Here is a 27,776-nt window from a genome sequence, read left to right as displayed (position 1 = left end):
GGAAGAGAGTAAAGAAAAGAGGGTGGTGAGACAAATATTAAGAACAGTAACCTTTGAGAGAAGAAAGAGAAATAATATATAAGTTGTCCTCGGCTTATATCCGAGGAGGTTCATTTTGCCCAGTTTGTTTATTATTTGCAAATACTGTAATATTCTAGCATGTTCATCAAGTTTCGAATATCATTAAACTAGATTGCGAGCCCACACTCTACAAATTTCATTGTTTAAGGTGAGCACGTGTGTTGTGTTCGGCGCAATTGTGCACTTATATATATATATATATATATATATATATATATATATATATATATAAATTATGTAATTTTTGTTTCGATTTATACATGATCGAGCAAAACTCGTAAAAAGCGTAAAATATATAATTTTTTAAAAATTGGTATTTTTGGAACTTTGACCAAAATATGATGTTATTCACTCCTCATCATTCATGAATGAAATGTTGTACATGTGCAACATTTCATTCATGTGTTGTCACCACATTTCATTCATGTTTCACGTGTTGCCAGCTTCCTATAGTCCTTGTATTACCGATTCTTATTACATTGTAATAATCATTGTGTTGTACCAAACATTCCATAAAAACGTGGATCACTTACGAACACACTGATAGTGCAACAGATTTTTCCCATTAATATTTGGTCTGGATTTCCTTGTTATCTTTGTGATGCAGATATAAGTGCTCTGTTGGCCAAGTGTGATGATCCAAAAATGGCCGAGGATCCAGGTGTGTCTGAAGTTGTTAGACAGATAAACCAAGCTTGTAGAGAGGCGGGATTCTTCTATGTGGTACGAGTATTTTCTAATATATTAAAATGAGAGGCACTTTTGATCGTGTGTTTTTGGTGGGCTGTAGTTTTTAGTGACACTGAAGACATATTAATATATTATTGTGAGCATTTGTTTCACCTGACAACCAAAACACACACACACACACACACACATATATATATATATATATATATAATTTTGGATAAAATCTCATGAGGTTTTTCAAATCCGGGTTTATTAATATTATTTTGGTCTTAAAGCTAGATGTATGAACATGGTTCCTGTCATTCTTTAAATGGCGGCAGTAAATATGGGAAACTAACGGGTGAGGGTAGGGACTATGGAACTCGTATTATATTAGAAAATTCTGGGTTAAACGGTTGTGACCTGTTACAAGATTCCATACTATCTTGTCTCCTTTTCTTGGTTACCAAGTACCAACTAATGGTGTGTTTGAAATCATATATTCTGAATTTTTTATCTGGTAAGTAATTATTCTAAATTATAATCTGATGAAAATCGTTGGGAAATAAGGATTAGACGTGTAACTAAGATCTGACATGCGTACAAGAGAGAATTGGTAGCTGTTCACTGAGTCGTTTTAGAACCACAAATTATTCTTCAATTTTTTTGTCACAACTCTAACGAAGCAAACTATGAATAGTTAACCATCACGTACACATGGACCCATCATTTTTTTCCTTACCAATCACACTCTATTACATCATAGTTGTGGCAAGAAGTGAAATTGTTTTTCATCCTAGACCTTTTTCCTCCACTTATCTCGAAACAAAGTTGATCACTTATTGCAAGCCTATAACTGTAGAGAGGTGAAAAGCAATTAGCTTAGCTATGCAAGAATGTCTTTCAGATTTTCATATATTCTGCATTGTTTTTAAGAGAGAATTTAGTGGACTTTATCATCTTTCCTCTGTTGTTTTAATCAAAATTGTAATTTCATTTGGCAGTGTTATTTTTCTTTACTCTATTAAAAATTTATTACTAAATTTCCGAATATGGTGATGCTTATGGTTGTTCAGAAAGGCCACGGTATTCCTGATTCCCTCCTCAAAGAGGTAAAAAGTGTGGCTCACAAATTTTTTGATCTTCTAAATGAAGAGAAAGTCCAAATCAAGATTTCTCAGGCGGCGGGATACAGGTTTGCTTCATGGGATGACATGCTACATCTATGTGTATTGTAAATGAGCATCAGTTTTATTTTATGATAATGACTAGGGTCCGTAGATCATATTGACTGCAAGTATTTTTTGAATGCAGAGGATACCAGAGAATTAGAGAAAATATAACCAAAGGCATACCTGACATGCATGAAGCTATTGATGTAGGTTTTGCTGTATGCTTTACACATTATTCGTGTTTTTGTAGACATCATTTGCTGTAATCATGATATGTCCATGGTGGAAAGAAGCTGTTGCATATATTAAAATACCTATGTGTTATGTCCATGCCTGATCACATAAATTTTCCCTGCCATTAGCAATGAACTAAAACGTAAATGAAGCACTGAAAACCTTTAAATTTATTCTGGGGGCTTCAACTAAGAGCGTGCAGGTTCCTTACATGATCATATCTTATTGTTTCCATTCGACATGGTAAACATCCAATCATAATTTATAAAGGCACAATGATGTTCTGTGCTTAGCTGCTTGCTGAGAAATTGGAGCAGCTGCATCAATCTTGCAAGCTTCTTACCTTGTGTGCTATTATTCACTTCGATGTAGTAGATAGAAGATAAGCATAGATACTTGTCTATAGTATGGAATTTGTCATCTTTGATATGCTGCTGCTCTTTTCTTATTAGTACTATTAATAATGAGTTTGTCTCACCAATAACAGTACTATAGAGAAGTGAAGGAAGGGATGTATGGAGACCTTGGCAAAACTTTGGAAGGAATTAATCAATGGTATGTGGAAATTAAGGTTTCTCAACCAACTTCTATATTCCAATTTTTCTATAGCAGAAAATATTGTATATTTGAGGATTCATTACTATATCATTGAGATTGATGGGATAAAACTTAATCATGACTTAAACAAGAATTAGCTCGGGCGATTTGCTATTAATCAACCATTGAACAGTGTTTTACTTTTTTTTTTTTCCCTTTTTTGGATCCTTAGAATAGCTAATCGATGCATAGAGTTTAAACTACAACTACCTATGATTCTATGAACTGTTTCTGTTCCATTATTTCCCAACCTCTTAATTGCTTACCTTTTTTGTTTGGGTTCCACAATTCATCTGAATTATGTTGCAAAATGTTATTTGACTCGCTTATTTTTCTTGGGCATTAAAATGTATCCTATTCAATCATCTGGTTGCTGATTCTGAAGTTTTAACATAGGTCTAGGAACTTGAAAAGCTGGTTCTCTTTCTGAATTGATAGTTTATTAACTCAATGGTTGATGGTGTTCATGATACTTCTTGTTCGACTTTTTTATCATCTTATGGTCCTTATGCAGGCCAAGTAATCCTCAAAATTTTAAGGAACTAATGGATGAATATATCAGACTCTGCACAGGTATGCATTCCAAGACTACTCTTTCCTTTCTCAACTCATGATTTTGTACATTTTCTACTTACAACTTTAAAATTCTGTGGGACTTTCAGAGCTTTCAAGAAATATTATGCGGGGAATTTCTTTAGCATTGACTGGGTCAACAGAAGAATTTGAAGGTGAAAGAGCTGGAGATCCATTTTGGGTGATGCGTATTATAGGTTACCCGGGTGCACCAAAACCAGATGGTCCGGACCCAACAGATGAAATTGGATGGTAATGCAATATTGCTGCTGTTGGAGCTTGCACATTTATTTGATTTTAAGAAAATGATCTTATTTTCTTTCTTGTTTTCTTTTGTCCCTATCTTCCATTCAAATAAATCCAGTGGAGCTCACACTGACTATGGTAAGTTTCTCATCCTTCAGATGATCAAAGGCCCTGAAAATCTTGTCTATCAATCTCATTCGTTTAAAATGTTGCATAGGTTTGTTAACGTTGATTAATCAAGATTATGATATAACTGCTCTACAGGTACAATCATTTAGTCATTTTATTACATTTTCATTTTGGAGATACAATCAAACAAGTCTGTGCTATAGTTGGTTGCATGTCAATTATGTGGCTTTTTTGATTTAGATGTAAATTTGCTTTCTTTATGCTCCGTTTTTTTTCGTTGTAAAATGTTTTCTGAAAGCATTTTCAAGTATTTGTTTTGTTGTAAAATTTGGTTAACACTGAAAATATTTTCTATTGTCCAAAAAACAAAGTACCAAAATTTGTAAAACAGTTCACACCAAACTTTTAATATATTACGATTCAAAGAGCATTTTTCTACTTTGCAAGCCAAAAGTAGTACCTTCTAAATTATTATGGAAGTTTTTCTGTCAATCCTGGTTCATTTTTACTACTGCTGCTTTAGTATCCGCCACATTAATTGGTTAAGCTGTTCTAGATAAGAAACCTGTCTGGCGAATGGATATCAGCTCCTCCAATTCCTGGAACATTTGTGTGCAACATTGGTGACATGCTAAAGGTATATATAGCTTGTAAATTAACTGTCCCCAATCTCTTATGTCCTTCAGAGCTGGAATCTCTAACAAAAATTGTAGAAGTGCAGATTTACGCCAATGGTCTGTACGAATCAACCTTGCACCGCGTTATCAACAACTCTCCAAGATTTCGGGTTTGCATAGCATATTTCTATGAGGTCAGTGTGTTTCTTCATTTTCCACTTTCTTGTATTAGTCATTGAATTGTCCTTCTCACATGCTATTTGTTGCATGAACAGACAAACTTTGATACAACAGTAGAGCCTTTGGAAACTTGTATTCAGAGGACAGGTTTTGCTAGGAACTCTGAAAGAGCTGTATACGGAGAGCATTTGGTCAAGAAGGTCCTAAACAATTTCATTCCTGAGCTGCTAATTTGACACTTTTAATGTCATTGTTGCTTTGTACTCACAAGTTGAAGCGATAAGATCCACTCAGAATAATGGAAATTTTCAGATGGTGAGATGATGATGTTCCAGTGAATCTTGCATCAATCATCTGAAGAGAGTGGGAGAAAAATAGAACGTAAAAATATTTTTGTGGAGAGTATTTGTCATTTGGAACCTTTTTGTATCAACGGATTTTACATTATGATTGAATAAAAGTTACAAACTATGTAGCTTATCAATAAGACTAACAGTAACACACTACTACTGTTGCTTCTGTCGTTTATATGATGCAGGAGTAGAACTTGCTTTTTCTTTTATCTCTGAACTCTCAGACAGTATAAACTGCTATGAGGTCATAACAAAATTCCTTATTTTATTCGTGCAGGAAATTTTTCTTTAAATTTAGGTAGAGAAAATATTCATTCCCAATCAATATTTACTTACAAAATTTTGTGCATCATCAAAGTGCAATAGAAATTGATAATTATTCCCTAAACAAACTTTTTCACCCTATATCCAAGAAACATATTACTTATCTAAGAATTTATAAATCAAGGGAGAGGGAAAAAGAAAAAAAAAATTAGAACCCAAAACCCAACAATAACACAGTTTAAAGCCAAAAAAAAAAAGAAGGTTCACATCAAAATCCAAACTCTCTCCCTAAACCCCAATATCCAATACAATGATACATACAAAAGGAATCTCAAATGTTTATAGCAAACCAAAATGAAAATGAGATTAAAGCAACAAGATATAGAGTTTGTCATAATTTATTACTCAAATAATTGATAAACACATTCAAATTCAAATCTATAGCCAAGTCTAGTCACTAGTGTGTTATGACATAAATTAACTCAAATTCATCTTAACCAAAACTTTATATATACCTCAAAGGTGTCACATTTGTTTCGGTAGAGAGAGAGATGGTTAATTCATCCCATATTATGAGACTGGTTTAGAAAATTCAACTTTTTCAAAGAATATTGTTTAATGTTGTCTTCTGGTAAAAAATTTATAAATTTTTTATTAAAAAAAAAAGCTGATGGGGTACAAACTCCAATATCGTCCATGGAGGTCGTCCAGGGCAAGACCAAGAAAGCAAAGGTTGTAAGAACCTCGTTTATAAAAAACTCGTCCATGCAGGAAAGTGCTTAAACGAAGCTTTGCGTGGTCAAGTTTTACAAAACCACACCGTGCCGTCCAAAAGAGCCATCAACCTCGTCCATGAGAAGGTCGTCCATAAAGGAACGACCTCTCTTAGAAGCGAGATATGCTCGTCCAAAGGACCTCCGGATGAGGACCTCTGGACGAGCCCTTGACACTTGGGAAAATTCCTGGGTATGAACAACAACTCCATATCACACACATAACTTCCAATGACTGTTATGTGAGAAAAATGTAACTCTTAAATAGTTGAGGAAGTTATCCCTGAACCCTAACACCTCCTCAAATCCAAGAGAGGTTACAAGTCTAATAACTATTCTTAGGACACTATATAAACGCTTATTCAGACAAAACAAATGTACGTTTTTACACATCCTAAAAAGTTGGAATTCCATTTGAGAGAGAGAAACTAACTTTGCCATCGGAGGATTCTTGGCCGACGACCCCGGTCACCTTTGATTGCTTTTCTTCCTTTTTTCAGGTCATCAAGATAACCAGTAGTCCTTTCAAGTCCGAAGTATCCAGCCTACTGATTTTCTTCGCATCATTAGTTGGCGCCGTCTGTGGGAAAGTGTTTTCTTTTTGTTCGATCGATTATTTTCAACAATTAGCCTTTCCTAGACAAAAGGCTGAATGGTTCGAACAAGATCAAGGGCTACCAACCCAGGCCACTAGGAGAGTAGAGATACTTCTAGTAATCCCCTCCGCGATCGTCAGTCAGTGCTTGTTATGCAACCGCCTTCTGTTCAACATATACAGTCCATGGCTGCCGCTATGGCGAAATTGACCCGTCAGAATCAAGAGTTGAATAGGGAGATCAATCTAAGGAGGCAGCGCCATAATGGGCACATAAAAGGACGAGCCCAAAGTCAGGAAGGTAGAGGAAAAAATGTTGAGTCCAAAAATTAGTCAAGGGGTACTGCTTCAAGAAGAGTGTCACACTTGGAGAGGGAGATGGACTAGATGAGAAAAGCCATGGATGAAATGAAGGAGAATATGAGGCGGGCGAACCCCATGGATGATTTAATTCACCGAACGGACTCCCCTTTCACGGCTTCCATCAACAGTCACCCCCTACCCCTGAAATTCAAAATGCCTTCCTTGGATTTGTATGATGGAAATCGTGACCCGTGTGATCACATCACTACCTTCAAGACAACCATGCACCTTCAAAGGTTCCGGACGAGATTATGTGCAGAGTTTTCCCCACCACACTTAAAGGACTAGCGCGGGTGTGGTTCAGCAAAATACCCCCAAACTCTGTAGGCTCATTCAAGGAGTTGAGTAAGTTTTTCGTCAGTAATTTTATTGGAGGACAACGCCACAAGCGTTCCTCTTCTAGTTTGCTAACTATAGAGCAAGGGGAAAACGAAAGTTTGCGGTCTTTCAATACTCGATTCAATAGAGAAGCCTTAACAGTGGATGAAATGGATGACAAGTTGTTATTGGCCGCCTTTCACAATGGGGTCAACTCTCACTTGTTTATTCATAAGCTCTACGAGCAAGAACCACAGACTATGGCCGAACTCGTCCATTCGGCCCAAAATTTCATGAATGCTGAGGATGCTATTATAGCCAAGAAGAGAAAGAGATTAGAACGCTCGGAAGCAAGTCACCAGCGTTATCCAGATCAGGGTCCTCATCCAAAGAAGGCTCGGGCAGAAGAGAAAAAAGAAAAAGATGGTAAGAAGGCGAGTTCCTCAACAAAAAGTTAGCAATACACACCCCTGAATACGCCACTAGAGCAAGTGCTTATACAAATCAAGGATGATCCGTCCTTGAAGTGGCCAGAGAAAATAAAATGAGATCCTAATAAGTGCAATAGGAACAAATATTGCCGCTTTCATAGAGACCATGGACATGACCCGGACAAGTGTTTTGATTTAAAGCAGTAGATAGAGAATCTTATCAGGCAAGAGAACTTGAGGAATTTCCTTGGACGAGGCCATAGAGATGAGAAGCTGAAGGCCAAGGTGGAAGAGTCATCATGACCCCCACTTGGAGAAATAAGAGTCATTATAAGAGGAACCTCGGCAGCTCAGTCGTCCAAGTCGAAGAAAACATACCTGAAGGTGGTGCAAAACGTCCAGTTGTCTGGACGATCTCCCAAGACGAGGGAAGCAGACAAGCAAGCCATCACGTTCACGAATGAGGATATTGGACGAGTTCACCACCCACATGATGACGCGATAGTCATTACCCTACTCATTACAAATTATAGGACTAGGAAGGTGTTGGTAGACAATGGCAGTTCGGCGGACATTCTGTATTACCCCGCCTTCCAACAAATGAGGCTAGGATGAGATCAACTCCGACCAGTGAATTCGCCGTTGGTAGGATTTGAAGGAATGAAGGTGCAGCCTGTGGGCACCATTACATTACCAGTGGTGGTTGGAGTGTATCCACAACAAATAGCCAAAAAGGTAAACTTCCTTGTTGTTGATTGTGCATCATCATATAATGCTATTATTGGAAGGCCAACTTTGAATAGTTGGAAGGTGGTAACTTCTACCTACCATTTTTCGGTCAAATTCCCGATTAAGCACGGAGTGGGCCAAGAACAAGGAGATTAGTTAGCCGTCAAAGAGTGCTACCTAGCCATGTTGGCGATGGGCGAGTGCGTACACAGACAATGAGCATAGATGAGAGAAGGATCGTAGCGGAACCCACTAAGGTGTTAGAAGATGTCCTTTTGGATGAGAGCAGACCCGAAAAGTTCACTAGAATTGGAGCGAGCATGGAAGAAGAGGCAAAGCATACTCTAGTCTAGTTTTTGAAGAAAAGCCTTGATGTCTTCGCATGGAGTCATGAGGACATGCCGGGTATTGATCCAAGTGTCATTACTCACCGTCTGAATGTGTGTCCCTACTCCAAACCAGTGCGTTAGAAGAAGAGGGTTTTTGCTCCTAAGCGAGACAATGCCATTAAAGAAGAAGTCTAGAAGTTGATCACTGCGAAGTTCATCCGAGAAGTCTATTATCCGGACTAGTTGGGGAACGTAGTCATGGTAAAGAAGGCCAACGGCAAGTGGCAAATGTGTGTAGACTTTACTGATTTAAACAAAGCTTGCCCCAAGGACAGTTATCCATTGCCACGCATTGACCAGCTGGTGGACTCGACGGCAGGTCACAGGTTACTGAGCTTCATAAATGCCTTCTCAGGCTACAACCAAATAAAGATGGATGAGGCAGATCAAGGAAAGACCTCATTCATTACTAGTCAAGGGTTATTTTGCTACAATGTATGCCATTTGGTTTGAAGAACACAGGGGCAACTTACCAAAGATTGGTTAACCACATGTTTAGTCCTCAAATTAGGCGAAATGTGGAGGTTTATGTGGATGATATGCTGGTAAAGAGCTTGGAAGAGGAAAAGCATCTAGACGACCTTCAAGAGACCTTTGATACACTTCGACGGTATAACATGAAATTAATTCCAAGCAAGTGTGCTTTTGGAGTTTCCTCGGGAAAGTTTTTGGGGTTCATGGTTTCACACAAAGGAATTGAAGTGAATCCGGATAAAATCCAGGCGATACTAAATATGGAACCACCGAAGAACATCAAAGAAGTCCAGTCTCTTACCAGACGAGTTGCCGCCCTTAACAGGTTTGTTTCGAAAGCTACTAACAAGTGTTTGCCATTCTTTAAAGTCCTCAGGAAGGCATTTGAGTGGACAAACGAGTGTCAGAGGGCCTTTCAAGACTTGAAGACTTACCTCACGACAGCACCTTTGCTAAGCCCATCTGCACCTGGTGAAGAACTATATTTGTACTTGGCAGCGTCCCTGCACGCTATGAGTTCAGCATTGGTTAGAGAAGAAGGACGGGTTCAGAAACAAGTTTACTATACAAGCCAAGCATTAAGGGGAGCGGAAGGACGATATCTAATGATGGAAAAGCTAGCCTTTGCTTTGATCACGGCTTCTAGAAAGCTGAGACATTATTTTCAAGCTCATGTTATCAACGTCCTAACGGATCATCCCATAAAGAAGGCAATGAACAAGTTGAAAGCTGCAGGACGACTAATCCAGTGGGTGGTGGAACTTAGTGAGTTTGATGTCAGATACCAGCCAAAGAGCGCGATCAAGGCACAGGCGTCGGCCGATTTCATTGCGGAGTTCACCCCAGCCAGAATGAGCTGAACAAAGACGAAGGAGTTGAATGGTGGGTTATCAATATAGACGAGTCGTCCACATTATACACAGGGGGGATCGGAGTCATACTCAAGTCCCTAGAAGGTGACAAGCTAGAGTACGCAGCCTGTTTACAGTATCAAACCACCAATAACGAAGTTGAGTATGAAGCTCTACTCAAAGGGCTAGAATTGGCTAAGTCCTTAGGGGCGGAATCAATAATAGTCAAAGGAGATTCTCAACTAGTCATCAATCAAGTGAATGGAATGTGTGATGCTAAGGAAGATCGGATGAAGAAATATCTAAGCAAAGTAAGGCAGCTTGTTCAAAAATTTACAGAAGTGAGTTTTGTCCAACTCGCAAGGGAGGAAAATATGGAAGCAGATGTCTTGGCGAAAGCAGCTTCGGGAGGAAGTGTTATAGACGAGTACGATAGAATCCAATACATGCCGAGCATAGACCTTCCAGATATACAGCAAATAGGAGGGGGAGAAAATTGGATGAGTCCAATAATAATCTATCTTAAGGATGGAAGGCTTCCGGAAGACAAGAGCGAGGCTAGGAAGTTGAGGGTCAGGGCAGCCAAGTACGTCCTCATAAACGAAGTGCTATACAAGCGAGGCTTTTCTCAGCCTTACCTAAGGTGTCTGGCTCCGGACAAGTCAAACTATGTTTTGAGAGAAGTTCATGAAGAAGCATGTGAGAATCATTCATGAGCAAGATCGCTAGTCCATAAGGTCGTCCGTGCAGACTACTACTGGCCTACAATTCAAGCAGATTCTAAGGCCTATGTCAAGGTGTATGACCAGTGTCAGCGCTATAGAAATGTCCCTAGATAGCCGTCGGAGTACCAGACCCCAATGATGGCCCCATGGCCCTTTGCACAATGGGGACTGGATATCCTAGGTCCTTAACCCCTAGGAATGAGACAAATTAAATTTTTGGTAGTAGAGATTGATTACTTTACCAAGTCGGTGAAGGCCGAACCTCTTGCAAAAATTACTTAGCAAAATGTTAAGAATTTTGTTTGGAAGAATATTCTATGTAGGTTTGGAGTACCTAGGGTACTAGTATCTGACAACGGACGACAATTTGACAACGCACCTTTCAGGGACTTTTATGAACAGTTCGGAATCAAGAATCACTATTCCTCGCCCTCCCACCTACAGGCGAATGGACAAGCAGAAATGGCGAACCGATCCCTGCTGAAAATCATCAACACTCGGCTTGAGGGGGCAAAGGGGATATGGCCAGATGAGTTACCAGATGTTCTTTGGGCCTACAGAATGACTGTGCAGACACCGACAGGAGAAACCCCCTTCAAGTTAGCCTATGGAAGTGAAGTAGTCATACCTACGGAAGTTCACATGGCTAATCATCGAGTGGTGAAATACCAGGAGAAAGACAATGAAGAGCAACTCCATCTTAACCTCGATCTCATTGACGAGGTAAGGATGGAAGCAGAGCAAAGGACAGCGAATATAAGAATCTTATGGCTAGGCAGTATGATGCCATGGTAAAACCCAAACGCTTCAACATTGGGGACCTCGTTCTTAAAAGAGTCTCCTTGGTAACCAGGAATCCAGTTCATGGAAAATTGGGACCCAATTGGAAATGACCCTATAGGGTAATCAACTGCAAGAGGCAGGGATCGTACTACTTGGAAGCTTTGGATGGACAAAAGTTAGAGCATCCTTGGAACGTGGAGCACCTGAGGAGGTACTATCAATAATGAGCTTGGACGAGGGGAAGCAAAGACGAGGTTACAGCTATGGACAAAGTTACAACTATGGTCTACATGTTTATTTATATTTACTGTTGTGTTCTCATCAACTACTATGGTGTGTTTTAAGAATAAAAGTGCACTAGTTCTTAAACAATTGCACTAGTTCTTAAACTTTTGCACCGTCTATAGACAAGTTTGTGAAAGACAAGATTATGTATGTAAGCATGTGCCATATTTGTGGACAATTTTTATATAATAGTGAAAATCTCTGGACGTAGGGATGTAACATTCATAAGCTTTCTTCGAAATGAGGATAAAGTAAAGAAAAATAAGCTAAGGCATACTCGTCTGAAAATATACGAACGAGAAAAAGGCATACAGTGAAGCATTAGTCCATGGATGAGCATCTAGCCAAGACACTTAGGTGTTCTAGGATGAGCCAAACACTAGAAACGTCTTGACGAAAGACGAATGCCAACTGCCTAGCCCAAGGACGAGGTAAAGGACTGAAAAAATCATCATTGTCGTTTCTAAGATGAGTAACACTTAGAAAAATTTAAATAACTAACAAAGACGTTCATGCATAGGTGGGTCGTCCATAAGAAAAATGCATGGACGACCATTCAACACTTAGAATGCTCAGACTGTTTAAAAGCCAATAACATTAATAATGAAAACAGAGGATAAACTCCTCCATACAATAAATAATGGTTAAAAGAAAATATTCATCAGTCTAAAGAGGGTAGACAACCACCGTCCAAAAACCCTTACAAGATAAGCCTTAAAAGACAATTGTTAATAAACTCGTCCAAAGCACTCTGGACGAGAGAAATGTATTCAAATATATCTTAAATAAGGATCCTAAAAACAATGGACCCAACTAAAAGAAATACAAATAATAACACTAGAATAAATTAAAAATCTCGTCTTCAAACAGGAGGGGCATCAGTATTGGGGTCATCCTGAGCTGGCTTTGTAGAGGCATCGTCCTCGACATTAACGTCCTCTGAGCTCGTCTGGAGGAGGGAACTTGAAGCAGCTCCACCAAGGTTAAGTTTAATAAGGCTAAAGTCAATTTCAGGGAACTTCTCCACTGCGTCCATCCTAAAATCTTCAAACCCAGCTGCATAGTTGGTGTCCAGTAGATCAGTGAATTGTTTGGACGCCTTAAATTCTGCAACTGTGCCTTCCTTAGCCTTTGCAAGAAGGGCGCTTAACTCGTCGTTCTTCTTCTGAAAGAGCTCAAGACGAGTGTCCTTCTTTTTGGCGTCTGTCTTCAACTCCTCGACGTTGCTTCTCAGCTTCTTTGCATCCTCCTTAGCCTTGGTAGCCACTTCAGCCCACTTCTCAGACTCGTCCTTCCCCTTTTGGACCGTCCTCTCCAGCAGAATCCTCATCTTGTCTAATTCAGTTGCCTACCTAGACGCGGCGATAAACTTGCACATTGCCTGCATAAGTTAAAATTTCATTATAATACGTATATATACGTAGCTGACAAGACGAGGCATACATAATATGAAAAAAGCATACCTTAAAAAGGTCATGAATGCCAGAACGTTTAAAATCCTCTAAAGACATGTCATAGCATGCCGTTACGTCCTCGTCTGTCACAACCTTTTCAAACCTTTCCCAAGCCAAGTCCTCATTGGAAAGAAGGTTTTGAGGTACTTGTTGAGAAGGCTGAGACAAGGCAGGAGGGGCAATTTTGGACGAGATTTGCATGGACAGGGGGTCCTTAGGTTCAGAATCAACATCCAGAATTTGGATGGAATGACCCTGGGGGACGAGGAAAGGATTAGGTCGATCGTCCTGGGTTTGGGCGTCCTTAGCCTTGGATGACTTACACTTAGCCCTTTTATCCTTACGTCTGCTCGGAAGATTCTCCAAGTCAACGCCAAGAGACAAGCTCTTCCTTTTATCACCAGTGGATGGACGAGGTTGGGTTTCCACCCCCTGCCCAGCTGCCTCATCTACCACTTCCTTGTCCTTGTTCTCCTTTATCGTCGCCATTCTTGAAAAGAAAGACGTTAGCCACCAAAAAAAAAAACTTAAAAAACTTACGTCTACAGACAGTGAGTTCGTGGGCAATAGCTTCAGCGGACGGCTCTGGACCTAATCCCCAAGTGGCAAGATGTTGAAGGCTCACCAAGGAATGGAATGTCCTGTCGGTGTATAAACGTGCTTTCTGAACTCGTTCAAGATAAAACCTGCTCAAATAAGGCCGTCTAGCACCTATAAAAAATAGAGGAGGGTGATTAGACAACTACAATCAAAGGCAACAAAAAGTAAAGGGACAGCCACAGACGTACCTTCAGGACGAAGGTTCCCTAACTCTCCTGTGTAGGGAGGGAATGGATCCCTGTCAACCTCAATATGGCGTCCATACCAAAAGCCAGAGACGAAGAAGAACTCCGTCTTCCATTTCCTATCTGAGGTGACTAAGGACTTTATTAGCCTATAATCTCTCCCTCTGGCTGTGAACTGATAAAAGCTAAGGGATTGGTTGATCTTGGAGGGCTTATAGCAGAAGAGGAACTCGTCCACAATAAAAGGACGATCCCCCTCAAACACGTCCCTCTATAAAACTTGCATAGCAACAATTAACCTCCATGCATTGGGGTTGAACTGACATATACCTAAATTTAACCTAGAAAGCAACTCCCTAGCAAAGGCATTAAGGGGCAGCCTCAAACCCCCCAAAAGGTAAGCCTCATAAATGCCAACGCCAAAATGGGGTTGACAACACCACTAGTCACGCACAGGTATCCTAGGATTCAAGTCCTCAGGAATTTGGTACCAAATCTTAAGGATGCCTAACTTTCTCACGTCTGTCTTAGAGGCAACCCCAACAGCACAGCTATAAACTACCTTTTCCTCATCTTGAGCGGAAGACGAGGGAGCACTTGTGCCAGCCCTAGACCCAGACTCAGCCCTCGTCCTAAGGCTTTCTTGAAGTATCTCTAAGGGAACCCCAAGGACACCTGACGTATACTCGTCCGTAGTGTTTCCCTCACTACTGCTATTGCAGTCATTACCACTATCACTAGACCCACTAAAACTACTAAGGTCATGATACTCGTCTATGGCTTTGTCAACACTATTGCTAAACGAAGAAAGGGCTACCTCAGACATTCTTTAAGAAAGCTTAAAACTTGAGGACGAGGATAGAGAAAATACATGGATCTAGATGAAGGGAGACTATGGACGCAGGAAACTTCTAGACGAGGCGCTAAGACGAGGGATGTCAAAGAAGAAAATTTCAGAAATAAGGAGGGTAGTTGAGGAATTCCACTATTTATAGGCAATAAACCCTAGTACCCGAAGCGACGCGACCAACCAAAATGTGACAAATGGCACGTCCCTCGAAAAATGAGTTGACATGACTAGTCACCAATTAAATCATTACATGTGGCACCCATAACAGCTGACATAATGACACGCATCCAAAAGATGACGTCATTTTATGTATCTCATAGACAACCCATAGACAAGGGGGCAACTGATGGGGTACAAACTCCAATATCTTCCATGGAGGTCATCCAAGGCAAGACCAAAAAAGCAAAGGTTGTAAGAACCTCGTCCATAAAAAACTCGTCCATGCAGGAAAGTGCTTGGACGAAACTTTGAGTAGTCAAGTTTTACAAAACCACACTGTGCCGTCCAAAGGAGCCATCAACCTCGTCCATTAAAAGGTCGTTCATAAAGGAACGACCTCTCTTAGAAGTGAGATATGCTCATCTAGAGGACCTCCGAACGAGGACCTCTGGACGAGCCCTTGACACTTGGGAAAATTCCTAGGTATGAACAACAACTCCATATCACATGCATAACTTCCAGTGACCGTTATGTGAGAAAAATGTAACTCCTAAACAGTTGAGGAAGTTATCCCTGAACCCTAACACCTCCTCAAATCCAGGGGAGGTTACAAATCTAATAACTGTTCTTAAGACACTATATAAACGCTTATTCAGACAAAACAAAGGTACGTTTTTACACATCCTAAAAAGTTGGAACTCCATTTGAGAGAGAAAAACTAACTTTGTCATCAAAGGGTTCTTGGTCGGCGACCTCGGTCACCTTTGATTGCTTTTCTTCATTTTTTCAGGCCATCAAGACAGCCAGTAGTCCTTTCAAGTCCGAAGCATCCAGCCTACTAATTTTCTTCGCATTATCAAAAGCTATCATTAATCCATATTGTAGTGAAAGAATTGTATTGTTTGTTTATATAAAGTAAACCACGAGTTAGGAAATTTATTTATTAATTTTTCAAAGATGACATCATTTTGGCATAACTCAATCATTTGTAGGGATGGCAATTTAAATCCGACCCGCGGATACCCGGTCTAGCCCGACCCTAATGGGCCGGGTTTTACCCGGTCCGATAAAGAATAGGGTCGGGTATGGATTTTAAAAAAAAAACCCGAAGCGGGTCCGGGTCGGGTCCGGGTTTTATCAAAAAAATCCAGACCCGACCCGGATAAATACCCGGTTAAATACCCGGTATATGAAATTACTAAAATACCCCTTATATATATATATATTTTCTGATTTTGTTTGGGAAACCCTAATCTCTACTCTCTACTCTCTCACACTCACACCAGTGACCAGCCGCCTCTCACACTCAGCCCTGCGCCCCTGCCCTCTCGCCTCTCTCACACTCACAGCCAGCCGCCCTCTTGCCTCAGCACACAGCCCTCTCGCCTCAGCCCGCAGCTCTCGCCTCGCCTCGCCTCGCGGCCTCGCCTCGCCTCGCGCCTCGCCTCGCGGCCTCGCCTCGCCTCGCGCCTCGCCTCGCCTCGCCTCGCCTCGCGGCCCGCCTGTGGATTCTTTGTCAGGTTGATTTGTGTAGCTGAATCTTATTGTTTCCTCGATTGATTCATTGGGTTCAAATTTGGGTTTTGTTGTGATGCCCATTTGGTGTAGCTGAATCTGATGGATTTGTTAAATGATTCAGCTGAATTTGGTTTTGGGTGGTATGCCCATTTTTTATTTGTGTAGCTGAACCTGATTAGTGTATTAATTCTGTTGGATTGGCTTTTTGTTCTAATGCTTTTGTGGTGGATTTTTTTTTTGGTCATTTTGGTATTTAAATGGGTTGCATTGGTTTTGAATTGAATTCTATATATTCTGGTACGGTGTAATTGATAATGATTCGTCTCACAAGTTTCATATTTGTTGGTACTTTATGTTGGTTTACTAATGACTTGTTGGAGTGTTTATATTGTTGAACATGTGAAATGAATAGACTCTTATCAGGAATTCAATTGTTTTGTTTGATTGAATTTGAGTATGAATTGAGAGTTGATATATTTTTCCTTAATGATATATGCAAAAAATCGTGATTGGATGATCACTGCATGTTCTTTTTTTGGAGATGGGCCCAAGTTATCTCAATTGTTGGCAAAATGAAAATGGCAATCATGCTTACTTCCCATTTACTTCGTTTTGCAGCCTCAGCACAGATTTGAGGTAATGATTGTTTTTGCCTTTTGAAAAGCTCAGCTGGGTTTGATTTGGTTTTGTTCAATTTTGTCATGTTTTGGTTTGTGATTATTGTTTATGATCTGGGTTGTGGTTGTTGAGGAAATTTTTTCAGAACAGGGAAAAAAGATTGGTTGGGCTAAATTTGGTTGGCCTCGCGGCTTAATTTTTTTTTTTTTTTGGTTGGGCTAAATTTGGGCCCAATAAGTTAAACGGGGCCCGGCGGGGCGGGTCTGGGCCCCGAGAAAAAAACCCGATTATTATTCGGGCCGGGTCCGGGTTTCGGGTATTGGCCCGCGGGTCGGGTCCGGGTATGCAAAAACCCGGCCCGAACCCGACCCGTTGCCATTCCTAATCATTTGGGAAAAAAATACTAGGAACACACTCATTGTCATACCCAAATTTTCACTATGCTTATGTATCAACTCTTGATTAGACTTCATGTTTTTTTTTTTTCAAGTACATGTTGTAGACCATGTAAAAAGAGTAAGTCTAGTGCTACACATTTTAGCACAACAAATACCACAACTCACCACATGGCGAGTTATGGTTGGTAGAGGCGTGATGGTGGGTCCATGTGGGGACACCCCTCTACCAACCACAACTCGCCATGTGGCAAGTTGTGGTATTTGTTATGCTAAAATGTGTAGCACAAGACTTATTCATGTAAAAGTGTTTTTCTCAAAGATGACATCATTTTGGCATAACTCAATAATTTGGGAGAGAAATGCTAAGAACACACTCATTGTCATACGCAAATTTCCACCATGCTTATGTATCAATTGATAAGATTTCATTTTTTTTTTCAAGTACATGTGGTAGATCATGTAAAAATGTTTTTTTTTTTAAAAGAGAGTTTTAACATATGGCGTTCGTTCATGATAATAGCTATTTATCATCAGATTAAAATATTAATTAGTTTTTGGTATAGGTGAGAATTGAATCTCAAATTTCTTATACAACTATTAGAGACTTTATCAGTTATAAAAGTGTTGAAATCCAATAAAAAATTGACACATTTGTATTTTTTTTTTTTTTTTTTTTTTTGAGAAATCATATTTGTAAATTTGAGTGTGGGGATAAGTAGGTCCCTATCATTTTCCTAATTTGGTCAGTTGGTGAAGCCGATGGGTATTCATATTCTTATCTAGGACCATTCCAAAGAAAGAAAAACAGAAGCTGTACTAAAAATAATCCGCATCATCAGTCAGTCCAATATATAAATAAAATAAAATAAAATAAGCATTGAACAAATCCAGATTTTGATCGTTTGGTAAGCTTTGCCCACTTCAGAGAAAGACAGAGCAGAGCACAAAGAGGTAGTAGGAATTGGCTGCACCATGGCCACCGACTTCAAGTCCATCCCCATAATCGGTACTCCCAATCTACCTCTACCTCATATTGTTTGTTTTAATTTAAACGTCTTTATTCATCTCAGACCAAGTTTCGTCTCTGCCTTTCAAAGCTTAATTTCATAAATGAACTCTCTTTCCATTTTAAAGACAAATGAATAGGTTCCGGATTTGCAAGCAATTAAAGAAGTTTCATGCATTAACTTCCTCTATTCAATACCCATTGAGTGCATGTGTAAGGTTTATGAGAAGATTGATATTTGGTCTGGTTTTCCTTGTTATCTTTGTGATGCAGATATAAGTGCTCTGTTGGCCAAGTGTGATGATCCAAAAATGGCCGAGGACCCAGGTGTGTCTGAAGTTGTTAGACAGCTAGACCAAGCTTGTAGAGAGGCTGGATTCTTCTATGTGGTGCGAGTTACTATTTTCTATGCATGTGTTGCGAATTCTATAATTTGTTTAAGACCCAAGTGCTGAAAACAATGGTTAAAGGATTAGAACTTTTGATTTTATGTTTTTGGTGGGGTGTACTATTTATATATTATTGTGAGCATTTGTTTCACCTGAAAACCTGAATATGTTTTTTTTGCATTCTATAGAATTCCATGATTTAATTCTGACTGGTAATTGTTTGTGAATGCATAATTTGATTGTCCATTGCTAAAGTAGGTAAAGTCATGAGATTTAAGCCACTATCAGTTTTGGATATAAGTGTCAAGTTCCTTATACAAATCTATGACGATTTTTAATCCTGGTTTTCTAATATTACTGTGGTCTTTCAGCAAGATGTATGAAAATAGTTTTTGTCATTCTTTATATGGCGCCTGGTAATATTGGAAACTAAGAGGTGGGAGTGGGGAACTTGTATTCTTTGAAAATACTGGGTCAAATGGTTGTTACAAGATTCATACTATCTTGACTCCTTGTCTTTAAAACCAAAAAAGGGTGTGTGTGAAAGACTGAAATCATATATTCTAAATTTTTATTATGGTAAATAATTATTCTAAATTATCATCTGATAAAAATCGGTGGGACAAAGATTAGGCATAACTTGGATCTAACATGTGTACAAGAGGCACTCAGTAGCTGTTCCGCTTATCTTGAGGAGGGTCAGAAACAAAGTTCCTCACTTGTTGGAAGTCTATAACTAACAGTGGAGAGGTGAAAAGCAATCAGCTATGCAAGAATGTATTTCAAATTTTCGTATATTCTGCACTGTTTTTAAGAGAGAGAATTTGGTGGAGTTTATCATCTTTCTTCTGTTCTCTTAATCAAAATTGTAATTTTGTTTTTGCAGTGTTATTTTCTTTTATTTTCTAAACTTGTCTCTGAATTTTGAATATGATGATGCTCATGTTTGTTCAGAAAGGCCATGGTATTCCTGATTCCCTCCTCAAAGAGGTTAAAAGTGTGGCTCACAAATTTTTTGATCTTCCATATGAAGAAAAAATCAAAATCAAGATGACTGCAGAGGCTGGATTCAGGTTTATTTCATGGAATAACATTCTACATATATGTATATTGTAAATGAGCATCAACTTAATTTTATGATAATGACTAGGGCCCATAGACTTCATATTAACTGCAAGTATATTTTCAATGCAGAGGATACCAGAGAGTTGGAGAAAATATAACCAAAGGCATACCTGACATGCATGAGGCCATTGATGTAGGTTTCGCTAAATGCTTTACAAATTATAGATGCTTTTGTAGACATCATTTGCAATAATTATGATATGTCCATGGTGGAAGCTTTTGGATATATGAAAACACCGATTTGGTGGAATCATTTCATCTGCCATTCTATACACGTTGGTTTAGAAAGTACTATTATGCATGTCATAGGTGTGCTCCTATAAATGAGAAAGTACTGGTATCAGGTGCCTGATCACATAAATTTTCCCTTCCATTAGCAATGACCTAAGTCCTGAATGGAGCACTGGAAACCTTTAAATTCAATTAAATGTATTCTGGGGGCTTCAACTAAGAGCAGATCATATCTTATTGTTGCCTTTCAACAGGGTAAACAGCCAATTATAATTTATGAAGGTACATTGATGTTTTATGCTTGCTGAGTAATTGGAGCAACTGCATCAATCTTGCAAGCTGCTTACCTTGGAGTCAATGGTTTTTTGGTTCAATGGCTAAGATGTTACTTTTTTATCCATCTGCATAACACTGGGTTATTTATCACTACAATATAGTAGATAGATGCTCATCTATAGTATGGAATTTATCATCTTTGCTGCTGCTGCTCTTTTCTTATTCTTACTATTAATAATATCAATTTGTCTCACCAACAACAGTGCTATAGAGAAGTAAAGGAAGGGATGTATGGATCACTTGGCAAAACTATGGAAGGATATAACCAATGGTATGTGAAGATTATGGTTTCACAACCAAACTCCTATATTCCCAATTTTTACACAGCAGAACATATTGTACATCAGCGTATCAGGATTTTCTTGCTGTACATCATTTACCTAGTAAAGGATTATTTCCGTATCATTGAGATTGATGGATTAAAACTTAATAACCATCATGGCTTTAAACGAGAATTAGCTCGGGCTATTTGCTATTAATCAGCCATTGAACAGTGTTTTACTTTTGTCCCTTTCTTGATATTTAAAATAGCTAATCAATGCATAGAGTTCAAACTACAACTACCCATGATAACTGTTTCTGTTCCATTGTTTTCCAACCTCTTAATTGCTTACCCTTTTTTCTCCATTTGGGGTTACTCAGTTCATCTGAATTGTGTTGTGCAATGTTATTTGACTTGCTTATTTTTTGGGCATTAAAATGTATCTTAATCAATCATCTGGTTGCTGATCCTGAAGTTTTATTATAGGTCTAGCATCTTGATGCTAATTCTCTTTTTGAAACAATAGTTTATTGACTCAATGATTGATGGTGTTCATAATACTTCTGAATTTCTTGTTTGACTTTTATATCATCTTATGGTCCTTTCTGCAGGCCATGCAATCCTCAAAACTTCAAAGAACTAATGGATGTATATATCAGACTCTGCACAGGCATGCTTTCCAAGACACTCTTTCCTTTTTCATCTTATGGTTTTGTACACTTTCTACTTACAAATTGAAATTTCTGGGACTTTCAGACCTTTCAAGAAAAATTATGCGGGGAATTTCTTTAGCATTGACTGGGTCGCCAGAAGAATTTGAAGGCAGAAGAGCTGGAGATGCATTTTGGGTGATGCGTATTATAGGTTACCCAGGTGTGCCAACAGCAGATGGTCCAGGCCCAACAAATGACATTGGATGGTAATGCAAATATTTCTGCTGTTGGTGCTTGCACATTACCCTTTATTATTGGATTTTATGAAAATGACATTATTTTCTTTCTTGTTTTCTTTTGTTCCTGTATTCCATTCTAATAAATCCAGTGGGGCTCACACTGACTATGGTAAGTTTCTCATCCTACAGATGATCAAGGACCTGAAAATCTTGTTTATCAATCTCATTCATTTAAAAATTTTGCATAGGTTTGTTGACGTTGGTTAATCAGGATGATGATATAACTGCACTACAGGTACAATCATTTAGTCATTTTTATTAGGAGGCTCATTTTGATTTTGGAGATATAATCAAACAAGTGTGTGCTGTAGTTGGTTGTATGTCGATTATGTGGCTTTATAGATTTAGATTTGCTTTATTTTGTTAATTGAATCCCCTGCCTCTCTCTGATATTATGAAGCCTATAGCTGCTAATACAATGTTTATCATATAACCTTTACTTGTGAAACATCCTGTATTAGAACCTTTTTATACAAGATAGAATTTCTACTCTAACTTAATCTAAGTGTATATGTGTGTGAAGCTCCCTCCTCTAAACTTGAACCCCGGCCCTTGTCCCCCATACTCCACAAGCATTTATACTTGTGGAGTGACCACCGCACCAACGGTGAGCGGTGGTCTGTATTAGATCCTACTGTTGCTTTAGTTTCGCCACATTAATTGGTTTTGTTGATTTAGGTAAGAAACCTGTCGGGCGAATGGATATCAGCTCCTCCAATATCTGGAACATTTGTATGCAACATTGGTGACATGCTTAAGGTATATTGCTTGTAAATTAATTGTCCCCAATCTCTATATGTCCTTTGGAGTTGAAATTTCTAACAAAAACTGTTAAGAGTGCAGATTTACTCCAATGGTTTGTATGACTCAACCTTGCACCGCGTTATCAACAAGTCTCCAACATATCGGGTTTGTGTAGCATATTTCTATGAGGTCAGTGTTTCTTCATTTGCCACTTTCTTGATTTAGTCCTTGAATTGTCCTCCCCACATTCTTTTGTTGCATGAACAGACAAACTTCGATACAGCAGTGGAGCCTTTGGAAACTTGTATACAGAGATCAGGTAGAGCTAAGAAGTTCGAGAGAGCTGTATATGGGGAGCATCTGGTCAGCAAGGTCCTAACCAATTTCGGTTAGGAGCTGAGATGATGAGATGAATGTTACGGTGTTATTACAGTGATTGCGTTCATCTGGAGAGAGTGGGAGAAAAATAAACTGCAAGTTGTATATTGTGAAGAGTATTTGTCATCTGGAACCTTTGTCTCAACGTCCTGTTGGGATTTAAGAAAATTGTTTCAGTTTTCTTGTAGTTGTGCAGTATAACTATAAACTGCTGGTCATTTCAATCCTTCTTTTAGGCTTTCTTAGAAATTAAAATGGAGTATCCATTGCCAATTCATTGAATAGCTTAGCGGCAGAATTTGGGTTTGAATGCCCTCTGCTCCACTTATTGTAAGCAAACTAACAATAATAATATGAGAATAATTTTTTTTTTTTTTTTTGAAATATCAATTGCTTGCGTTAGTTCAAGGAAAGAACAACAACATTCTCTTGTTCTTTATTTTCCTAGACCCGACTTCCCTTTTATTAAAAAAATGTCTCCAGAATGGTATTAAAAAGTTCTTCAAATATCGTAGTTACAAATTGCAATTAAAAACAAACCATTTCTAAATGTTGCAAAAATAAAATTACAAAAAAAACCGAGAAACTTATCAATTACAATTAAAAAGTTCATCATACAAATACTGAAGCTAAATTAAGTACAAGTCTTTTTTGCACTTGGAAAAGATAAATGCTTCAAAACCATTAAATCTGCAAAATTTTTAATTTTCCCAATGAAGGGAATTTGATACAACATGAATGACCTCAGTCACGATACAATAACTCTACCCTAAAAAGAAGAAAACCTAGAATTAGGAAGCATTTTCTATGCCAGTATACTTTCTGAATTACTCAGCATCAGCATTGCAGCAATAATCAAGACACCAACAATTGTAAACTTTTTATGTGAAAAAATAATGACTAAAATCATAAAATTAACAATGAACCAGATTGATGGTTATCATTTTGCAATGAGTCCAAAATTTGGGGACCTTCAACCTAGTAACTCACATCATACATTTCCGGTTGCTAGTCCATTTGCCAGAACTCTATCTTCATGAGAATCCTTTGTATAAAGTGGCATTTTTGTGCCAAGCTCCCTAAGCCGGTCAACCATGTTATAAAGAAATTCAAAGGTCAGTTTGGATTGGGCATTGAGATCCTCTCTCACATGTGGATGCAACCTGAACCAGTCTCCTAACATCTTGTGCACATGAGCACGAATCATTCTCCATGGCACAGGGTATCTTTCACAAAGCTTCAAATATTCCACCAGTAGATCTGTCTGGTCCAGTTTTCCCACTTTATCGCATCCTTCACTGCCCACTACCCATTCACCAGTTCGATAACCAGCAAAAAGAGCTGGATTTTCAAGGAGAGACTCAGCAGAAAGCACCCCTTCAGCACCAGTCTCTTCCAAACATTTCTGAACATCATCAATGTGGCGAATGTTCCCATTTGCAAGGACTGGGATTCTGAGTGCATCTTTCACAGCCCTGATAGCATTCCAGTCAGCCCGAATTTTTTTCCCATCTTTCTCGTCTCTTGTTCGGCCATGAACAGCTAAAAGAGAGCAACCTGCTTCCTCTAGCATCTTAGCATAGTTGATTGTAACTTGCAAATCTGGGAATAAACGGATTTTGCATGACACAGGAACTTGAAGGTTGAGAGCCAATTTTTGTACTAGAGATTTTACAAGTGGAAGATTATCCATAAGGAAAGCTCCATAATTTCCCCTCTTAGCAATACGCTGAGGACACCTGCACAAAAATCAAAGATCGATTTATATCTTGTGTTAAAGCTCTGCGAACTACAGTTGCCCCATTAACTTAAATGTCCTTCAGAAATTTGTGTAGAATTTATGTTGCTTTTTGCTAGGACAGGTGAAAACTGAAAACTGCTTAGTTTATTGTTACAAGGTTAATAAAATGACCTTTATAGCTTTGAAGCAATTTGATATTCTGCCCCCAATATATCTGAACCCCCCAAAAATAAATATAAATAAATAAAGAAAAGAAGGACAATTGCAGTAGGTTAACAGCAATTGTAAAATTTAATGACTTTATTATGAATGAATCCCTAAATATACACGTTAGAGTGTTCCCTCCTTGACTAGGATTCGTATTGGTAGTTGGAATATACGGTCCTTAACATGGAAATTGATGGAAATAGTAGATATAATGACTAGGAGGATAATGAACATTGTGTTCCTTAGTAGGTAGGTGAGAAATTTCAAGAAATGGAGCAAACAGGATATATATTATCGTATACATGATAGAAATGGCATAGGGATAATCATAGATAAAAGTCTTCAAAAAGAAGTTGTGGAGATTAGGAAATATAATTATGTTAATAAAACTTGTTTTAGAAGAAAAGACTACTTGATATTGTTAGGGATTACACTTCTCAAATAGGGTTGAAAAAATCAATGAATCAAAGATTTTTGAAGGATATAAATGAAAAGATTCAAGGGTTATCAAATGGAAAAAAGGATTTTACAGGAGGAGACCAGAATGGTCATGTTGGAAAAGATGGTGGGTGGTTCTAAAAGCATTCGTGGAGGCCAAGGACATACAGTAAGGAGTGAATCAGGATATACTATTCTAAACTTTGCAACAACGTATGATATGATATTAAAGAACACTTGGCTCAAGAGGAGGGAGTAGGGACTCACACTTCATTACCATCAAAAGTGTGACAAACATTAAGAGGACAGCTTGAGCTAGTATGGTGATTATGGGTTTGTTTGTGTAAGCTGTTAGAAAACTGTGTTTCGAGTTTAAAATGAGCGTTTGCACAAAAACTAGGACAAGTTGTGGTTGCAAAACAGAGTTTTGGGCTTTAAAAACACTCTTTCAAACTCCCAAAACACATAACCAAACGGACCCTGTGTATACAGCCAACAGACAGAAATATTCTAAGCAAGCGAGATGCGAAAGGAAATGCTTGTGTGTGTGTACATTCCGAGTCAAGCTTTAAAAAATCCTAGGTGTTTTGTCAATTCCAAATCCTGTTCTAGAGTTCTTTCACAGCGGCCTTCACTCACCTTCAACTTCAATTCTTTCCAAGTGATAAGAGGTTTTAAAGTCTTCTTAGCTATTAGTTACCAGTCTAATGAAAAAAAATCCCTACATGGAAGTGTAAAAATGGTTGAACATGCAAGTGGAGCATAGACATCTCTCCTCTTAAATCTTCTCCTTTGCCATTACGGTTCAAAATGACTTCAAATAATAAAATTCTACCCAGTTTTTTCATAACAAAGACAAATTGGAACATAACTTCTAAAATACTTTATTTGTCACCATCCCATTAAATTAGACTACAGTTTTCTTAAACCATACTCAAATAAAAAGCTCAACAGCACTAGATGTAGCAAAAGCTGTAATTAAGCACAAAAAAAAAATTATTACCCCAAATTGATGTCAACATAGTCACAAAAAGGTTCCACTCTCTTTGCTGCCTCTAACAAAATGTCTGGATCATTTGCACAAAATTGGACAAACAATGGCCTATCCTCCTGCAATTAATAGCAAAGTTAAAAAACCAGTAAAATTTTACAGAGGTAAATGGATAAAATATTAGCTGTAACTTTTAAATACCTTGCAAGTGGTAAATTCCTGGTCACGGTACTTTTCAGTCTCGGTAAAAATGCGAGAGTGCAACATGGGCGTGTAAGCTGCCTCGGCACCGTACTTTCTGCAAAGCATTCGAAAGGGTAGCTCCGAATTGTCGACCATCGGGGCAACTATCAATTTGGGTCGACCCAGTTTCAACCAGTGAGCCCATGCGCGGTCGATGTGGGACTCTCCGGCCAAGCACCGTGTCAGCGAGCCCAAGCTAAACGGCAACGTGTCAGACGAAGAAAGAAGTAACTGTTGCTGCTGTTGTTGTTGTTGGTCGGAGCAGAGGAGGTCGTCTTCCGGGTCGGGTTGTGGCGGGTCGGAATGGATGGTTAGGGTTTGGGTTTGGGTTTGCGTGAGAGAAGAGGCCATTAGAGATTTGAGTATGGGGAAGCAGGAATTTTTGGAGGAGCTGAGGGGTATGGGAGGAATTTTGAATTTCATGAGCGGACGATGGGGATGAGGTTGGTGAAGCAACCCATCGCCGCCGTAGGTTTGGGATCGTAGAGGAGGCTATCTGATGAGAGAGCTTTGGAGGACTCCTGGTATGTAATGCTATTGCTATGTCAGAGTTAGGGCTTTTTGGTTATTGGGCGGGTAGAAATGAACCGGCCTGCTTTAACACCAAGTTCAGCCTCTTGTTGGGCCAGTCTCAAATAATTCTCAAGCAACTTGAATTGTTACAAAAATAGTTTTTTGAAAGAGTTTGACTGGTCTTTGTTTTTTTTTTTTTATAACCAAAATGAAAGGGAAACTCACATGCCCTGCAAGGGGCCCAAGTTGGGGATGTATTCTCTTCCGTGGGGACAAGAATTTGGTGTGCCCACTTGAACATGATTTAAAACGGTGAAATCCTTGAGTGTCGCATAAGAAAGAAACTGGACATATTGTGAACTTATATACTCATGGGTTGGAAATTAGATTGGGTTCTAAGGGACACCACACTTTTAGTGGAAGGAGGATGTCTTACCCAAATAGACCATCTACCACACACGCGTGCCGCCACCTCAAGTGGGCTCTATTTGTCCAAATTTAAATGTTTTTTACCATTTAAAAATAATAGTTTTATTCTTGTTTATAGAATCTGCTTGTTGTTCTTGTTTACTTAATTACATAAGTAAATTATTTGGTGAGATATCTC

General features: G+C 38.8%; 3 protein-coding genes across 3 annotated transcripts; 2 read left to right on the top strand and 1 right to left on the bottom strand.

Moving 5' to 3' along the window:
• Positions 1 to 640: 640 nt before the first annotated feature.
• LOC142626030 (homoarginine-6-hydroxylase 2-ODD-C23-like) lies at positions 641 to 4,914 on the top strand. Its single transcript, XM_075799794.1, has 11 exons — positions 641 to 804; positions 1,827 to 1,945; positions 2,065 to 2,128; positions 2,644 to 2,711; positions 3,268 to 3,326; positions 3,416 to 3,578; positions 3,691 to 3,710; positions 3,790 to 3,836; positions 4,258 to 4,338; positions 4,423 to 4,512; positions 4,594 to 4,914. Exons 1-11 carry the CDS (start codon positions 727 to 729, stop codon positions 4,732 to 4,734), a joined length of 930 nt encoding a protein of 309 aa, XP_075655909.1. The 5' UTR covers positions 641 to 726; the 3' UTR covers positions 4,735 to 4,914.
• Positions 4,915 to 18,447: 13,533 nt separating this feature from the next.
• On the top strand, positions 18,448 to 23,412 carry LOC142623454 (homoarginine-6-hydroxylase 2-ODD-C23-like). Its single transcript, XM_075796873.1, has 12 exons — positions 18,448 to 18,619; positions 18,893 to 19,008; positions 19,963 to 20,081; positions 20,203 to 20,266; positions 20,904 to 20,971; positions 21,574 to 21,632; positions 21,719 to 21,881; positions 22,004 to 22,023; positions 22,103 to 22,149; positions 22,593 to 22,673; positions 22,758 to 22,847; positions 22,926 to 23,412. Exons 1-12 carry the CDS (start codon positions 18,586 to 18,588, stop codon positions 23,049 to 23,051), a joined length of 987 nt encoding a protein of 328 aa, XP_075652988.1. The 5' UTR covers positions 18,448 to 18,585; the 3' UTR covers positions 23,052 to 23,412.
• Positions 23,413 to 23,609: 197 nt separating this feature from the next.
• LOC142626029 (tRNA-dihydrouridine(16/17) synthase [NAD(P)(+)]) lies at positions 23,610 to 27,292 on the bottom strand. The gene is made up of 3 exons (XM_075799793.1): positions 26,615 to 27,292; positions 26,426 to 26,532; positions 23,610 to 24,775 (listed from the first exon to the last, which is right to left on the bottom strand). Exons 1-3 carry the CDS (start codon positions 27,077 to 27,079, stop codon positions 24,028 to 24,030), a joined length of 1,320 nt encoding a protein of 439 aa, XP_075655908.1. The 5' UTR covers positions 27,080 to 27,292; the 3' UTR covers positions 23,610 to 24,027.
• Between the last annotated feature and the right edge of the window lie 484 nt (positions 27,293 to 27,776).

Source organism: Castanea sativa, chromosome 2 (genome assembly GCF_040712315.1).
Source record: "Castanea sativa cultivar Marrone di Chiusa Pesio chromosome 2, ASM4071231v1".
NCBI classification, from domain to species: domain Eukaryota; kingdom Viridiplantae; phylum Streptophyta; class Magnoliopsida; order Fagales; family Fagaceae; genus Castanea; species Castanea sativa.
Note: the sequence above shows the minus strand (reverse complement) of the source record. Positions and strands in the feature narration are given on the sequence as shown.

Excerpts from the sequence above, each read along its gene's own strand:
- LOC142626030 (XM_075799794.1), top strand. The coding sequence starts at position 727 with ATGGCCGAGGATCCAGGTGTGTCTGAAGTTGTTAGACAGATAAACCAA. Across the intron at positions 3,327-3,415 it reads ATATATCAGACTCTGCACAG|AGCTTTCAAGAAATATTATG; the intron begins GTATGCATTCCA and ends TGGGACTTTCAG. Across the intron at positions 3,837-4,257 it reads ATGATATAACTGCTCTACAG|ATAAGAAACCTGTCTGGCGA; the intron begins GTACAATCATTT and ends AAGCTGTTCTAG.
- LOC142623454 (XM_075796873.1), top strand. The coding sequence starts at position 18,586 with ATGGCCACCGACTTCAAGTCCATCCCCATAATCG. Across the intron at positions 19,009-19,962 it reads AGGCTGGATTCTTCTATGTG|AAAGGCCATGGTATTCCTGA; the intron begins GTGCGAGTTACT and ends ATGTTTGTTCAG. Across the intron at positions 20,082-20,202 it reads ACTGCAGAGGCTGGATTCAG|AGGATACCAGAGAGTTGGAG; the intron begins GTTTATTTCATG and ends TTTTCAATGCAG.
- LOC142626029 (XM_075799793.1), bottom strand. The coding sequence starts at position 27,079 with ATGAAATTCAAAATTCCTCCCATACCCCTCAGCTCCTCCAAAAATTCC. Across the intron at positions 26,533-26,614 it reads AGGAATTTACCACTTGCAAG|GAGGATAGGCCATTGTTTGT; the intron begins GTATTTAAAAGT and ends TATTAATTGCAG. Across the intron at positions 24,776-26,425 it reads TATGTTGACATCAATTTGGG|GTGTCCTCAGCGTATTGCTA; the intron begins GTAATAATTTTT and ends ATTTTTGTGCAG.